Source organism: Gasterosteus aculeatus, chromosome 15 (genome assembly GCF_964276395.1).
Source record: "Gasterosteus aculeatus chromosome 15, fGasAcu3.hap1.1, whole genome shotgun sequence".
Classification (NCBI taxonomy): domain Eukaryota; kingdom Metazoa; phylum Chordata; class Actinopteri; order Perciformes; family Gasterosteidae; genus Gasterosteus; species Gasterosteus aculeatus.
The window spans coordinates 3,734,871-3,746,997 of NC_135703.1; the positions used below are offsets into that span (position 1 = coordinate 3,734,871).

Genomic DNA, 12,127 nt, shown 5'->3' on the forward strand with positions numbered 1-12,127 from the left:
GAGTTCAATCCGGTTCACGTGCGCACACACACACACACACACACACACAAGTATGTGCAGTATTCTCCTCATCTGCTGAGCCGTCGGCCGAGCGAGTCAAATGAGGGCTGATCAGTTAAACCAATTTAAAAAGTCAATTACAACTAGAGACCAACTCTCGGTGCGATGAGGCCGTGAGGACGAACCAAAACTCCTCCGACTCACGTGTGCAAGCATGCTGACTCACTTAAGACACACTTTTTTATGCACTTTTTTATGCATCTATAGATATGCTTTTTTTAAACATCCAACTGCATAAAATACTTTTAAAAAAGATGCACAATACAGTTTCTTGCAAATACCAAAAACTCACCGTGGACGTTTTGAATGTTTAAATGGGATAGTTGCCCAAAGTCATGATGCACAGCAGCGTCTGCTGAATTCAGATGTTAAGTGTGTGTGTGTTGGGGCGACTCTACTGGTCTCATCACACTGTGGTGCGGGAGGGGGTCCCTGGAACACGGCTTTAACTGGATCATAAAGAACAACAGAGCGGGGATGGCGGGCGCTTATGGGCGCACTGGTGCTAACACGGGCTCTCCGGAGAGGAGGAGGCCGATCGCGTTGAGATGGAATTCAAAAGTCGTGGCGATATATTTCTGCTCACTGGTCCAGCCGCCACTTGAAAGCACTGAGAGGAGTTCACCGGAGTGCAAAGCGAGCGTCCCATCTTGGGCGGGTGACCTCATGGCGTTATGTAAGGCAGCGGGGGGGGGGGGGGGGGGGGGCCGTGCCAGGCCTGCAGACGGCGTGCAGGGGAGACGTTCAGGTGCACGCAGGCGAGCACGCAGCTCTCCTCTTTTCCTGCCATGTACTTTTTTTCAGCTCGCTCAACTTGTTTACCCCAATAACAACCCCAGGCCGAGGCCTTTCAAGGAGTGGGGTCGTAAAATATTTTTTGAAATAATTGTAGGTTTCGCGTTTATAATAAAACAAAAACCATAAATGTGAAATATTTAAATAACAGAACTCTCACGCATCAGTGCAGCGGCTCATGGTGATCACGCAACTCGGTTTCCACACATGTGCGGGAGCGCCACCTCTGTCTGAACCGCTGGGACCTGCTTTCAAACACACACACATTGGTGTGTACTGGAACACTGTGGAGGACTATATACCAGAAGAGACAGAAGCGTCCACAGCCCCTCGCCCCCCCCCCCCCCCCCACAACCATCAACATGCCAAGCCCCATCGCGGCAGGCCGAGCTGGCGAGACAGGAGTCAGGCTGTCTGATCTAATTCTCAACATACTGCAGCAGAGGGGAACCCATTAAGCCAGTTCTGGGCATTGCCTGGCTGACCCCCCCATTTGTGTTTTTTTTTACTCCTCCCACGCGTCCTCCCACCCCCTGCTGGTCAGGGTGCCAGGAACACAGGACGTATGGGCCTCTGCAGAGAACCGCCTCCATGGTAGCACTTCTCTCCTCTGCCAGCAAAAATAAGACATTATGCTCCCTCGCGCCCCCCACCTCCCCCCCCTCCCACCCCTTCTCCCCCTCCCCCCACCTCCCTCCTTCTCCCCCCCCCCCTGTCTCAACGATGCAAGTCAATCTGCATAACAGCGGTCAAAGAGCTGCCAGATGCCGCTGCCAACAGCTACGCTCTGCTTTACTCTTCTCTTTTCCACTTACGGCTCGGAGGGAGATTTACTTTACTTATCAGCATTGCGTAGCATGTGGAGAATCTGGACTCGGGTGCGTTTGGAGATGGACAAGCACACCCAAACTTAGTTGTGGGGGCAAGTAATTCATGCTGTAAACCCCCCCCCCCAAGCTCTAATTGGAACCGTATCAATGACATGCTACAGTAATCCTTACCCTAGCTTTAACCCCGGTCTAATTATAAGCCCGGTTCCAAACCCATAATCCCGGAGTGGCCCCTTTTCAAAATAATGACAAGACTTTTCTAATTTGAAAAGTTATGTTTCCTTTTTTTGGGGGGGGGGGGGGGGGGGGATGCCGCACACATCGAAAAAGAAGAAAAACAGCACGTAACGGTCGCTATGGCTGCAGCATTTGTTGTACGGACAAATACGGACGTCCTGCCATTTAAATCACATTAACAACCAACTGGAGCCTGTAATAACTGCAGCATTATGTCTTTTTACAGGCTGTAACATGCAGCGAGGACGTTTCCCAATAAAAGATCTAAGAGAAGTTGGATTATCGAATGGGCACCAGCAGACGGACGTGCACCACACGCGGGTCCCCGTTATCTGGGCAGTCCGACGTCAAGTGTATTGAAGCGTAAACGTCGACTGACGAAATGGACACATCCGTACTTTGAGTCCACTGCGAACATTTGAGTTCCAAGGGGACGGCCGACCCGAGTCCTCCTGAGCGGGACAGCTGAGAAAACACCCTCCAAATCCCATCGGTCCCGTCCCGGGGCGCTCGTTTGGGTCTTGGCCCGGAGCTGACATCCCACCTACTCCCTCGTTTGGTAACAAACTACACGGGGAGAGTTTAACATGCAGTACATCAACCGGCTGATTTATGACGAGCCATAAAAAAGACGTTTTGTTTCCATTCTGTGTGAGATAAGGACGGGCGGCGGGCGGGTTTTTTTTTTGCTTAACACTGCAGGTCGGTAGGTCACTTATATTTATAACAATGGATTGAATGACAATGTGGATTGTGATCACTACGTATGGAAAATGTATAATTTAAAAGTCATTACGTTGCTAAACGGACCCTTGCAGAATGATAAATCACGGCGCCCTTCTCTTGGAAGCTGGTATACAAACTTCACCCAAATCTACAGGCGAGGGATACACGTGTATATCTACTAATATTGGGCGCTGGCTTTCTTCCCACGATGCATCTGTTTTCCTAATGGCTGTGGTGACTTGTGTGACTGCGTCCCTCCCCCATAAAGCGCGTGTGGTTCGCAGCAGTTTTAATAGTATGACAGTGAAGTTGAACCGCTTTCCTGTGGCCTTTCCAGGGAAAGGATTTGACGGGTTTTTTTTTTTTTTTTTTGCTTTTATGAAACACTCAATCACGTTGTCTAACACGCACGCATCGAGCTTCAGCTTCAGCTTCGGGATCTCTGCAGACGTTGACAATACAACGAGCAAAAGAATGACGCAGTGCTGCGAGAATGCAGATGTTGTACACGGCAAACAAATCGAAATTATTTTCACATTGCCAATTATTGTTACGCGATGTTTATTTTTCTTAGAGTCCGCTATTTAGATTTGACTCAATTTAGCCGACTTAGAAAAGATTAGAGGCTAAACGGGAGTGATGCCGTGCAGAAGAGGCTCCCCCTTGTTTCCCCCTGACCGTACACAGGCAGTGTAGCAGACTTAATACGTAATATTCACACCACTTCCATAAGGCTAAAATGGATCGCGGTACAACGAGCAGCCTTCCTGTGGACGTGTGACTGAAGCTGGGAAATGGTGCAGTGTTTTGCCACATTGTCTCTCTCTGAAAGACGCACTAGAAGTTGCGTATTTGTGGAAGGACGGGCCTGAAAAGATGCGTCTCAATAACGGGACGGACGAGGCCGGGAAAAGAGTTCAAGCGGAGCGAGCACCGTCCCAACCTCAACACCGCTCAGGCGGAAAGCAGTGTTAGTTTGTCAGAGCGCTAATGAGGTGTAAGCCGACCGTGTCGCACAGCAGGCCAACTACAACACACGTGGGAAACGGGGGAGACGGCCGGGCTGGATTGATGGGATTCCATAAAGGCCGAGGACATATTTCACCGGCTTCAGCAGCTGGATGCCAGCGAGGACCCGAGGAGCCAAAGCAGCCGAGTGAGGAGCAGGGAAAGGGAAGTCATTCACTTGAAGGAAAAATGAATCTTGAGGCAGTTCAACTTTGGCACGTCGTCGCCTTGGTCATGAACAGAAATATGTTCACTTTTCAAGAATCCAAGACTTTGCTTGGATTTTCTTACCTGCTACAAGCTTGCAATGACGATATTGCGTGTTATTATCTGACATTCGCTTGCGTATTCAAATGAGCGTCAGGGGGAAGCAGACGAAGCTTTCCTTAGTGGCATATTCTTCTTCTTCTTGGCGCATCCCTCCGCCCGGCGGGCCAGGGGATGGAGTCGAATGGAGCGGTGCAGGGGACAAAGACGACTTCAGAGGAGCACTAAACACAACGAACGTCCAGAGGTGGCAGAGTGGAAGCCGTGGTCTGGAGAAAGAGCTCAAATAAAGTCTCTGGAGGGTTGGACCAGGAACCCTGAGGGAGATGCTACGTGACCAGGCTCTGTGTGTGTGTGTGTGTGTGTGTGTCAGGTTGAAGGAGAATGAGTGTGTAGTGTAAATTTGTCCAAAAAGGGCCGGTAGAAAGACGGTATGAAGACAGAAGACGCAGCATCTGATATCCACGTGTTCGTTTGGCCCGAATCATTTTAATCCAGTCCGCCAGCCTAAGTAGCGGCTTGCGAAATAAACAACAGGTTGCATCGGTTTGTGCGCGTGTGTGTGTGTGTGTGTGTGTGTGTGTGTGTGTGCGTGACCAGTTGCATCCACATGTGTGCACACGCTGCTCCAACCGCACAGCAAAGAGAGCAAATGAGACTCGTGCAGGATTTTCTCACTGCGTCTCGGGGAAATGAATCATTAGGCCGGGAATAAGAAGCAGCCACACCGAGACGGAGGGGAAGACGGGGAGCAGCCCGCAAGGAACCTGACAGGAGGGAGGAGATGGCAGGACATGGAGAGAGGGGGGGGGGGGGTGTCTCTGTGGTTTTGAGTCAACAGTTCAACCGCTCAAGGACTAAGTCGTCTTTCCTGGAAGAGCACAGGAGCACTCGGCACGCAGGGGATCGATGCCTCGATGCCTCGCACTGGTCTTTCACGCTAATGACGACTAGCGCCAGAAGTCAATTGTGGATTCACAAGAGCAGAAATACAGCCACTGACATACGGTGGTAGATTTTGACATCAATCGTTCTTATTTTCGGGTTCTATCGTGTCTAAAAACCAAGCAGGAGGACCTTCTAAAACCAATATGTTAACATATATACGTGTCAGCGGGGGCCAAGGGGTTCGGCCTGTTTATGACGATTTAGCTTTTTCTTCTTTGCAGAATCCTGAGTTTAACGTACTAAATACTACTAGAGACCAGCGAGGCAGAGGAAGGGCCTCCTCTCCCTGCTTCCACGGCGGTGCTTTGACCAAACCCACCCCTCAGAGAAGCCCCCTCGCCCTCATCCACCCACAAAATATCAAGTTGTATAGGATTCAATGTTTGCATGAGAGCGCAGAGCTCCACGTGGGACGTCCCAGCATCCCAAAGGGATCCACCAACATGGGAGTGCTGATCGGGGGTTGAGGAGGATGTGACTTGTGTGGAATGCAATTTGGTCCAAGCTGAAAAAAGGGGAGTTCCTAAGAATTACCCAGAGTTTTCCTAGAAGCGGTAGGAGCAGTGAAAAGATAAGCGAGGGAGGTCTGGATTAGATGTTAAGCCTCATTACTCAACCTTCCGCTCACTTTAATGCAAGAGGCCCATAGGGTGAAAATATAAATAGCACTCTGTGTGCGTGTGCAGCCGTGTGGGTGTCCATGTCTCCCCCCCCCCCCCCGTGACCCCTCTGCTTTGGCTGAAGCTTCATGACGAAGCCGCACATTGAGAATTAGATAAGTGTCAGTCTGGGAACGCGGCGACCGCCCCGACCGCACGGCGTTGGAGGGACTCTCCGCCCACGAGGCTAGCCGCCATCTTGTAAACCCTCAACGTTTCCACTTCCCACTCAGCTACTCACGATGGCGGAGCCCGTCGGGACGTACCTTCAAAACCCAGAAACCCGGGTCCCAACGCGACAATCCCACCGCCGCCTGGTATTCTAACGTCGTCCTGCATGAATAAGCTGATGAGTCCCATGATGGACTCCCTATCCGAGTTGCCCCCTTTTGTCTGCCAGCACGCTGTCGACTTGCGGGTCGCGATGTCAAAGCCCCCTTTTGCACCTGGATATTCTGTTAATACCGTCCTTTCCCAAACCGGATATTTAGCAGCCGCCCGCGCTCTTTGTTTCAAGGATCTCCTGATTTATTAATGGAAACCAATGTGAGGCCTTGGAACGGGGACGTCATGTCTGCTTCTGTAGCCGCCGCACGCTCGCCGCGGATTTAACGGCCCTAATAAATCACAAACACTTCAGCATCAGATAGCAGAGCGAGCAGGGGATCGCCAGCAGTCATTCATAAGAAGGAGGTGAAGAAAAAGACAGGAATATCATTTTTATATCACCCTCTACGGTATTCAGCCGCTGCTTTTTTTTGCAGATTTCATCACAGCACACGTTGCACCACGATGTGGTTCGAGTTTTCCTCTTAAAATCAACTTCCCCGAATTCCCTGTTGTTGTTTCGCGTTGAACAAAGTCAAGCTGTCCCGTCCCTTCCTGCCAAGCCTCGGCGTCCTGGCGGTTTTTCTACGGGCAGCCATTCACGGTGAGCGGTGAGGGGGCGGCGGCGGCGGCGGCGGTCATGTGATTGCAAAACGGGACAATAACCACACGTGTGACTCCTGGCGGTGTGCATCCGGGACGCCATTCCTGGCTCTCTGCGTACAATCGGACTTCTACATTACTTTTACAGACGTACCGTGATGGTTAATGAAGCCCGTCCAGATCAGGACGATTCACTGTGGTTGTGTGTGTGTGTAAGTCAAGTTTTAATGATGATCATTTAAAAAAGAAAGTGCATTGAAAGCCACTAGAGCCCAGCTAATACCTCGGACATAACCACAGTAAAAAGTGAAAAGTTTTATTTAACTACTTTAAGATGCACAACATTTAAGCTATAATTGACTGTTATAACATTAAACCTTAAGAAAGCTTAAAGTATTGACATTCTAATTTCATGATATTCAAACAAGTGTTTGATTTTGGAGGAGAGTCGGCAATAAATACTTTTATGATCTGGTAATAGCGGGAAATAAAACGTAATGAGTGAGCTGAAAAGTGGTGGGGAGGCCGGGGTCTGTAAAAAAAAGGGAGGAAGCCCAGACGATTTCAAAAGAACTGAGCATGAAAATAACGTCTGTTTGTGGACTTGAATCATTCGTCGGGCCGGACGCCTGATGTCTGAACAAAACAAAATGAAAAGCCATAAATTTATAGCCACCGATTTGCTAATAAATCCCAAAGGAACATTTTCTTCCCCTTCAGCTTTCTGGAAGAGACGGAGATGAATCCTGGGACAAAGTAATTCACATTTGACAAAGAGGATAATTGCTGTGTCTATTTATCTCTGTCCAACTAAAACATCCAGAGAAAGATTTGTCTCCCAAACGAACATTGCTGTGGTCAAAATCCCCACGACGAAACACAGATGAGGAATGCTGAACAACAAACTGGGGTCTATGGATTCAAGTGCTAAATCTGCCCTCTGTGTTTATTATGCATCCTGTTGTTGCCTGCTGATGATTGTCCAATCACTCCCGCATGGAAGCGCACAAAAACATCTAAATCCGGGTGATGAGAGGGAAAGAAACCCCCTGCTGACATTATTCCTAATCACTGAGAGAAAGTCTCCCTAAACGACACGCACGACCACTGAAACCACAACACACACACACACACGCCGCCTGGAGCACGTGCAGCAACGTCGGGCGCTTTTATTCCCGGAGCCAGCGGTGCAAAGGAGACGGGGCGAGAGGTGAGGACGGGTGAGAAAGAGGAGACAACGAGCGGATGCTGGATGCAATCTGGGAAAACGGGGGGGGGGAAACACGCACTTCACACGCACGTCACGGACACACACACAGACGCATGAGTGCAAAAGCCTGAGGAAGAAACTCGGGGGCCCCCGACGGCGATTCGTCACAATAAAGCGGATGTAAACGTACGCGGAGTGTAACACCCAACACCCAATCTATCAGAGGGCTCCCTGCTCTCCCACAGCTCAAATCCCCGCGCTGGATTATGGAATAGAAGTACACACCTGTAGTAAATCATGGTGCACGCACACGCACACACACACACACACACACACACACACACGCCGCATGCTGCAGAAATGAATCAGTCCCCGCCAGGCGATTCCTGTGCAGGTCTTCAGCTGCACACACGCACAGTGGAGTGAATCCAGCAGACACATTTATCAGAGGGAACCTAATGTTGTGTCTGCGACGTGCGAGGCCTCTGACAATGATTTGTGTTTCTATTTTTAAATGAACACCACATGTCGAAGAGATCTTGATGATTTTTCACCTTTTGTGTTTACGGTTACAACAGGGAATATTATATATATATATATATATATATATATATAAAATATATATATTTATTATATATAATATATATATAATATATATAAAATATATATATATATAATATCTTATATATATATATATATTATATTCATATCTAATATATATATATATATAAAATATATATATATATATATATATATATATATATATATATATATTATATAGTTGCAGGATGTGCTTTTTTTTCAATAATCATGACGTCTAATAGTTTTTAGAGAGGATTTTGCTATTTGTGACTTTTTTACGGGCCGTGCCGTAAAAGTGGCAGATTAACAGCTGCTGCGGTGTTTACATTTTCATGACTGTGGCACAATGAAAGAGGTTTTATTTCTTTATTCTGGCTCATTTGACGGAAACGGCCCCATGAAACGATCGGACCCCGCTGGGGAGGCGCTCCACTGTCACCGGAGGTCACACAGGAGGTGACCCCGCACTCCCATAACCAGCAGCAGATGAGCCGGAGCAGGAAGTCACGGCTGGAGTCCAGGAAGTGGCTCAGGTAGGAACATGTTTGGAGAGACGGTTTCTTTGGTTTATTTTTTGGGGGGGCGGCCTTGGCGGCGATCCCGCTGCTTTCCTGTTTTCTTTGCTGAACTGGGTCGCAGGTTAGCGGGGGACAGAAAAGAAACATTCCGGGGGGGGGGGGGGCAGTAAAAAAAAAAAGCCCACGAAGGATTCAAATGGAAGCTCATTGATGTATCAGACCACCGAGAGGCCAAAACAGAAGCTTGTCGATCAAAACGGAACCGTATCCCAAAAGGGAAAAGCGGTTATGTGACAGTTATGTGGAGAGAAAAAAAAAATCAAGACAACCTGCACAAACAAGGTGACAGTTATCCTGGAAGCCAGTAGGTGGCATCTTCTTCTCAGCAATCCTGCCCCAGCACCTGCTCACCCCCCCAAATCCAACAGATGACAGGCTGTGCCACTGTTATGACAGTAAACTGTGTTTTATATGATCAGATAAAACCTCTATTCTTCTTCAGCACTGATTGTGGGACCGGAGAGAACTGAGGGGACTTGGTTTGCCAGCAGGCTTTAAATGACTATTATTGATGGGAGGGGGGGGGGGGGGGGGGGGTCTCTGTGACCACATCACATTGAGCAAGAGCCACGCGGGTTTGCTGCGCGCAGAGCAGCGATTGGCGCGTCTCGGTGGGTGTTTCCACAATCCGGGGGAGGGGGGAGAGTAGGGGGGAGAGTAGGAGGAGGGGGCGGGGGGGGGGCGCGCTGCGTGGACAGGAGCGCGCAGCGGAGACCGGGGGACCGTCGCCTTCTGTGCAGAGGTTTCCCCAGAGGAATAGCGGTGCGTCGCCAGGCCGCAGCAGAGATGCCTTACGTGTTCGTCAGCACGCAGATCCGACTGGTGTGTAACCCGCGTCCGCCACGAGCTCGTGCGTGCCGCGCTTTTCCTTTTTTTTTAAATATATATTTGTTTATTATAAAGAGGCGCGCTCCAGTGGGAGATGCGGGGATTTGGTTATTTGGCACGGCAGCAATCGATCAGGGCGCGTCGCGGCGCAATGAGCCGCGTGCTGGAAACAACAAACAGTCCAGACGCGTGCGTATTTTTCATTCGGTGCCCTTGATCCAAAGCACCAGCTCTCCGCCTCCCTCCCTCTCGTTGAGCCGTTCCTTTTAGATGAACGTGCGACTGGAGCAACTAATTCCGCAGCCCGGCTGTCCGGTGATCTATTTTTAGTGCGTCTAGTTAGTAGAGATTATGCTGCTGCGCACGCAGCGCACGCCGTTCCATCCAAGCACTCATATCCCCCATCAACCCCACTTCATGCACTGCTTCTTACAGGAGACCGGCCCAACAAACGTGGGCGATGAATATTCTGACGCCGCTCTCATGATCTACCTGGGAGCGAGGAAAACGACCATGCTGGGGAACAATTTGTGAGTATTGCAAATGGAGACACATCTGATCTGATGCGCTGACGCAGCGTTAGAACAAACCATTCAAGCTGAGGCAACACGGATCATTGAGTCACACGCTGCTGGGAAATGAACCCGAGGTGTGGAAGGAAGTGAACGAGCACCGGAAAACAAATCAACGGCATTCGGACTCTCCGAAACACGCGCGCACAGGAATCCCACATCCGTGGACGGTGGAGTGACTTTTGTGTTTTATGCCCACTTAGTTCCGAGTACCACGTGGACGACCCGCCCCGCCTGGTGCTGGACAAGCTGGAGAAGATCGGCTTCCGCGTGCTGACGATGACCGGGGTGGGGCAGACGCTGGTGTGGTGCCTCCACAAGGAGACGGAGTGACGGAGCGAGCGCGTCGACAGCGTCGAGACGTCCCGAGACGCCTTTAAAACAGGCGAATGAGCCACGTTTGAAGAACTCCGTCGACCTTTGGCGGCGGCAGAATAAACCCTTTGTCTCTAGAATTGAGATTATCCCCGATTTAACGTTTCAGATTAGCTTCAATTTCAGGGAACACCAACATTCCACGGCTTTTTATTGGGCCCTTCGCACATATTGTTTGCTATTTGCCAGTGGTGACCGAGTGGCATCGATGAGTCGGATTTCCAGTCAAACTCAAAGGCACGTCTGTAAATTCAGTCCTGATTAAACGATCGAACGATGTGTATTGATTGTGTACTTGAGGCCCGAGGGCACCTGACAGGGGGCCACGAGTCCAAAGGCCCGACGGGTTTTGACCGGGCAGAAGAAGCTGCTCCAGGGTCACGGCGGGGTTACTGGTGAGTGTCTTCCCTGCAGTTGTATTTCCTCTGTTGTCATTTGGACACAGTTTGTGTGTTCCTGGATTCAAAGGAAGCAAAAGAAAAAAAAAAAACGGCTTTTCATAAAACCAAAACCATATGATGAGGAGAGGAGCAGATGTCTCGCACCACTGCGCTCCACAGCTGGACGTTGTGTAACAGAGTCACGGCGAGGCGGCGGCGGGAGGGGGGGACGGCCGGGTCGGATGTTGCGGAGCTGGCGTGCGGCGCCCTGAACGCGATGACAGGAGAAACACAGGCCCAGCATTACGCCATAGTCCCCCCCCCCCCCCCCCCCGAGGGGCAGGAAAATACGACTATTCGGATGTCTCGATGTTCCACGGGCAGAAGACGCTGCTACTAAACAGAAAAACAGCGACCACAACCTTCTGGCAGGGTGCCGCCTGGCTTAGTGGGGGTCACACAGCGGTAGCCTGGCTCTTCAGGGAGCGTAAATAAGAGTCTTCTAGGCATCTGTTACATGGGACCTATTGGAAAACAGCTTAGAATAATAGCCTGACTGAAGAGAGTAGCCTTTTGGTATTATTTAAATGGGTCCGCGGCACGTGACGGAATCCTACGGGACAAACGCTGGGGTTACGCATGTTAGACTGAAACACTTTGGTGGGGAAAGTCGCCCCCCCCTAAAAAATAACAAAATTATTGCGGAAAAATCATGCGTGAAGAATAAATGGATGTTTATTTACTGCTCAAAGCGAGCTCGGTTTGAAGATCTCCACCAATCTTCATATGCCTGCGTCGGTGCGGTTATGTGCCTATTTTTTGTGAAGCAGTTGCCTGGCAACATCGCGGTGACAACCAGACTCCAGAAGGTCACCTCTCCCTGCCATGAAATACTTAGTACCCCGTGCCATTTTTTGTTTTTGAACAGGTCAAACAAACCAAATGTATTAATTTGTGACACAAAGTTCCCACCTTTGGAAACCTGAAAACTGGTTTAACATCTTTTCACAGTTTGGGATGATGCAACAGTTACTGAACGTCAACGCAGACAACTGAAAGGATTACAAATCGATACTTGGCTACAATGAGGCGGTAACGAGGCACAATAACATCATTATAACCATATTGCATTAGACATCTCC

General features: G+C 49.7%; 1 protein-coding gene across 1 annotated transcript; it reads left to right on the forward strand.

Annotated features, from left to right (window-relative positions):
- Positions 1-9,378: 9,378 nt before the first annotated feature.
- gchfr (GTP cyclohydrolase I feedback regulator) lies at positions 9,379-10,884 on the forward strand. The gene is made up of 3 exons (XM_040199019.2): positions 9,379-9,652; positions 10,094-10,188; positions 10,434-10,884. Exons 1-3 carry the CDS (start codon positions 9,617-9,619, stop codon positions 10,561-10,563), a joined length of 261 nt encoding a protein of 86 aa, XP_040054953.1. The 5' UTR covers positions 9,379-9,616; the 3' UTR covers positions 10,564-10,884.
- The last annotated feature ends 1,243 nt before the right edge of the window (positions 10,885-12,127 follow it).

What these genes read in the sequence shown, in the direction of transcription:
- gchfr (XM_040199019.2), top strand. Translation starts at nt 9,617, where the DNA reads ATGCCTTACGTGTTCGTCAGCACGCAGATCCGACTG. An exon ending in TCAGCACGCAGATCCGACTG is followed by an intron (nt 9,653 to 10,093) that starts GTGTGTAACCCG and finishes TGCTTCTTACAG; the next exon opens with GAGACCGGCCCAACAAACGT. An exon ending in ACCATGCTGGGGAACAATTT is followed by an intron (nt 10,189 to 10,433) that starts GTGAGTATTGCA and finishes ATGCCCACTTAG; the next exon opens with TTCCGAGTACCACGTGGACG.